The sequence below is a fragment of the Cucurbita maxima genome, unplaced genomic scaffold (genome assembly GCF_002738345.1).
Source record: "Cucurbita maxima cultivar Rimu unplaced genomic scaffold, Cmax_1.0 Cma_Scf00012, whole genome shotgun sequence".
NCBI lineage: Eukaryota > Viridiplantae > Streptophyta > Magnoliopsida > Cucurbitales > Cucurbitaceae > Cucurbita > Cucurbita maxima.
Genome location: NW_019272028.1, coordinates 5455907 through 5458588, shown reverse-complemented (window position 1 = coordinate 5458588; position 2682 = coordinate 5455907). Strand labels below are relative to the sequence as shown.

Genomic DNA, 2682 nt, shown 5'->3' with positions numbered 1-2682 from the left:
GCCACCCGAAAATTCGACGATACTGGATAGATGTGATGAGACGAAGGTGTGCATGGGCTTGGGCCACTATTTGGGAAGTTGATGGACTGGAGTTTGGCTTATTGGATCATGGCCTTTGGATTAGGATCATTGTAATGGGTTTCTATTTATTTGTGGTTTTGGTTTGGTGTGACGGGACAGTGATGTTGTAATTAATTATTTAATTTTTTATAATAATTATAATAATTTTATTTCTTTGAGAAAAAGGATAGATAATTGGCCTCGTAGAAACTTAAACAAAGAAGGGATTCATATATACTCACAATTTATTTCTAATTCTCCTCGACCAAAAATGACTTTACCTCTATGTTAACATTTCCCTTTCTTTTTCAATAAAAATCTTTATTGATTGATTTTAGTTTATCAAAGAAGGACTTCTTTAGACTTCAACCTGCAACTAAGAATAAATCTTTAACTTTTAGTTTATCGAAGATTTTTATAAACATTGAGAACATTGCATGAGTAAAACATACCTATTTATTGATTGATTTTAACTGGAAAGTTTTCTAGATTGTCATTGATCAAGCTATCTAAACTGCTTCCGTTTTCGAGAACAGTGTTCCTTAGCCACTCGCTGTATTTATCCACATCACTCAGACTAAAGTCGTTGCGAAGGTCGTACGGATCATCTTCTAAAACATTTAAGAGATAATCATATTCTGCAAATTGTTGTTGGCTTCCTTCATTTCCAAAATTTGCAGCAATATTGTCCAAGTTGGTTGAATCAGGTAAAGCGATGTTCTTTGACATCAACTGAATCCCTTCTGATGTACCAATAAATTCCATTGCTTCTAGTTGTTGAGCTACATCAACTTGATGCATATCTGGGAACTGAATTTCATCAAATGCACGATAAGAAGTTACCTCTGGAGTCGTCTTATTGATGCTATATGGAACTGAATTATAGTTTGAAGCAACATGCTGAAAATTGTGATCAAGCATTCTGAGACCATGATTTACAAAGTTGGCGCTAACAAGCAGTCTAGGATTAAGTGCAGGCTTAGGAGCAATAAGTCGGAATCTTTTCCCTCCTGAAAGAGAGGTTGAACCTCCCTGTGTAGATTTGTTTGCCTCATGATTCTGTTGTGTCGATTTGTTTGCTTCGTGATTCTGCTGTATAGATTTGTTTGCCTCATGATTCTGTTGCCTTAGCACCAACGGAGGAAGTTGAGTCTTGACTGAGCAATCGAATTTGGATGCTTCCATCCTTGGAGCTAATTTATTTTTTTTTCCCTTTTTTATGGACTCTACTTGTGCTTTGTATTTCTGATAGGTTTAGGAGCAATAATTCTTCATTTATTCATAAATAACGAAGTACGTAGTATGCAAATAGTAAGCAAACTTGATAGAAGAATACCTGTAGGTGGTTAGCTACTTGGCGCAGAGTCAAGCATGGCTCATTCATCAACTTAAGTATAAGTTTTGGGCGACCTTCAAAACCAAAAGAAAACATAATAACAACAATTAGAAATGCATCATTGAATTCAAATCCTAAAATAAAAATAAAAATAAAAATAACACGTGAGATAGGTGAAATTACATTTATCACCTAGCTTGTTGAGGGCGTCAGAGAACTTGCGACGTCGCTCCACATTCCAAACAACACGTGATCTGGTATTACGGGAAATATAATATTCCTTCCCTCTTCCATTATCCTCATCAGCTTTTGTTCCTTCTATGTCATCAGTTGATCTCTTTCCTTCAAAGTATGAAGCAACTAAGGTATCATGGGAAGTAGTTGGCGTGTTTTGCACTTTTTCATTATGGCTCATAAGTTGATAGTTAATACTATAATTATTATTATAACTAGCTGCATCAGTGGACCGAGACAAAACAACAGTGTTGTCTTTTTGGAAATCGATAAGTTCTTGTCCAGATTTGGCTTTTTCTATGCAATTTGCTTTATGGGTTAACTTGGCTAGGTTTATGTTACTGCGATACACGTGTTGCCATACATATTTGAGATCATTCTTAGAAATAGGTTTCTGAAGAAAATAACACGCTCCTTCTGCCAATGCTTTTGTAGCCACCTTCAAGTTCATGGTTGAAGACATAACTGTTTGACAAATAAATAGCTTGAGAATAATGAAGATATTTAATTGAATGAGATAGTAAAACAAAATTGAGCTTACAGATGACAGCAATATTCATCTTAAGGAGCACGTGCAATAACGAAAAACTGTCCATATCAGGCATGCTAACGTTAGCCATGACAAGGTCGAACTGGTCACCTTTTTCTTGAATCATTGATAGAGCAATACATCCTAGTCCAGTAGTCGTAACTGAAGATTACAAAATAAAATAAAATAAAAAATAAAATCATGTCATGCATACTAAATTCATAGAAAAGGAAGTAACTAGTCCCACAAATGAACGAGCAAACCAATTATACTTTGAAAAAATGGATAGATAATAGATCAGATACACACTTAATTTGTCTTATTGAAACATAAACAAGGAATACATTCATATCTTATACTTCTCTGAATTTATTTCTAATTTCCAGACAAAGAATAAGACGAAATTGAGGGAATGTGCTCTATCATTAAGAAAATATCCTTAACATCACAATAATAATCCCAAAGTAATAAAATAGTTAAGAAATCAAGTTAATCGCCCCCCCCCCCCCCCCCCCCCCCCCCC

General features: G+C 35.0%; 1 protein-coding gene across 1 annotated transcript in view; it reads right to left on the bottom strand.

The window, feature by feature from the left end:
- Window positions 1–419: 419 nt before the first annotated feature.
- LOC111487593 (two-component response regulator ORR26-like) overlaps window positions 420–2682 on the bottom strand; it is a 3335-nt gene continuing 1072 nt past the window's right edge. The window contains exons 2-5 of the mRNA XM_023135042.1: window positions 2172–2321; window positions 1580–2095; window positions 1397–1470; window positions 420–1305 (exon numbers count right to left, since the gene is read on the bottom strand). Of these exons, the coding sequence (XP_022990810.1) occupies window positions 517–1305; window positions 1397–1470; window positions 1580–2095; window positions 2172–2321 (1529 nt within the window). The 3' untranslated portion in view covers window positions 420–516. The remainder of the gene's footprint in view (window positions 1306–1396; window positions 1471–1579; window positions 2096–2171; window positions 2322–2682) is intronic.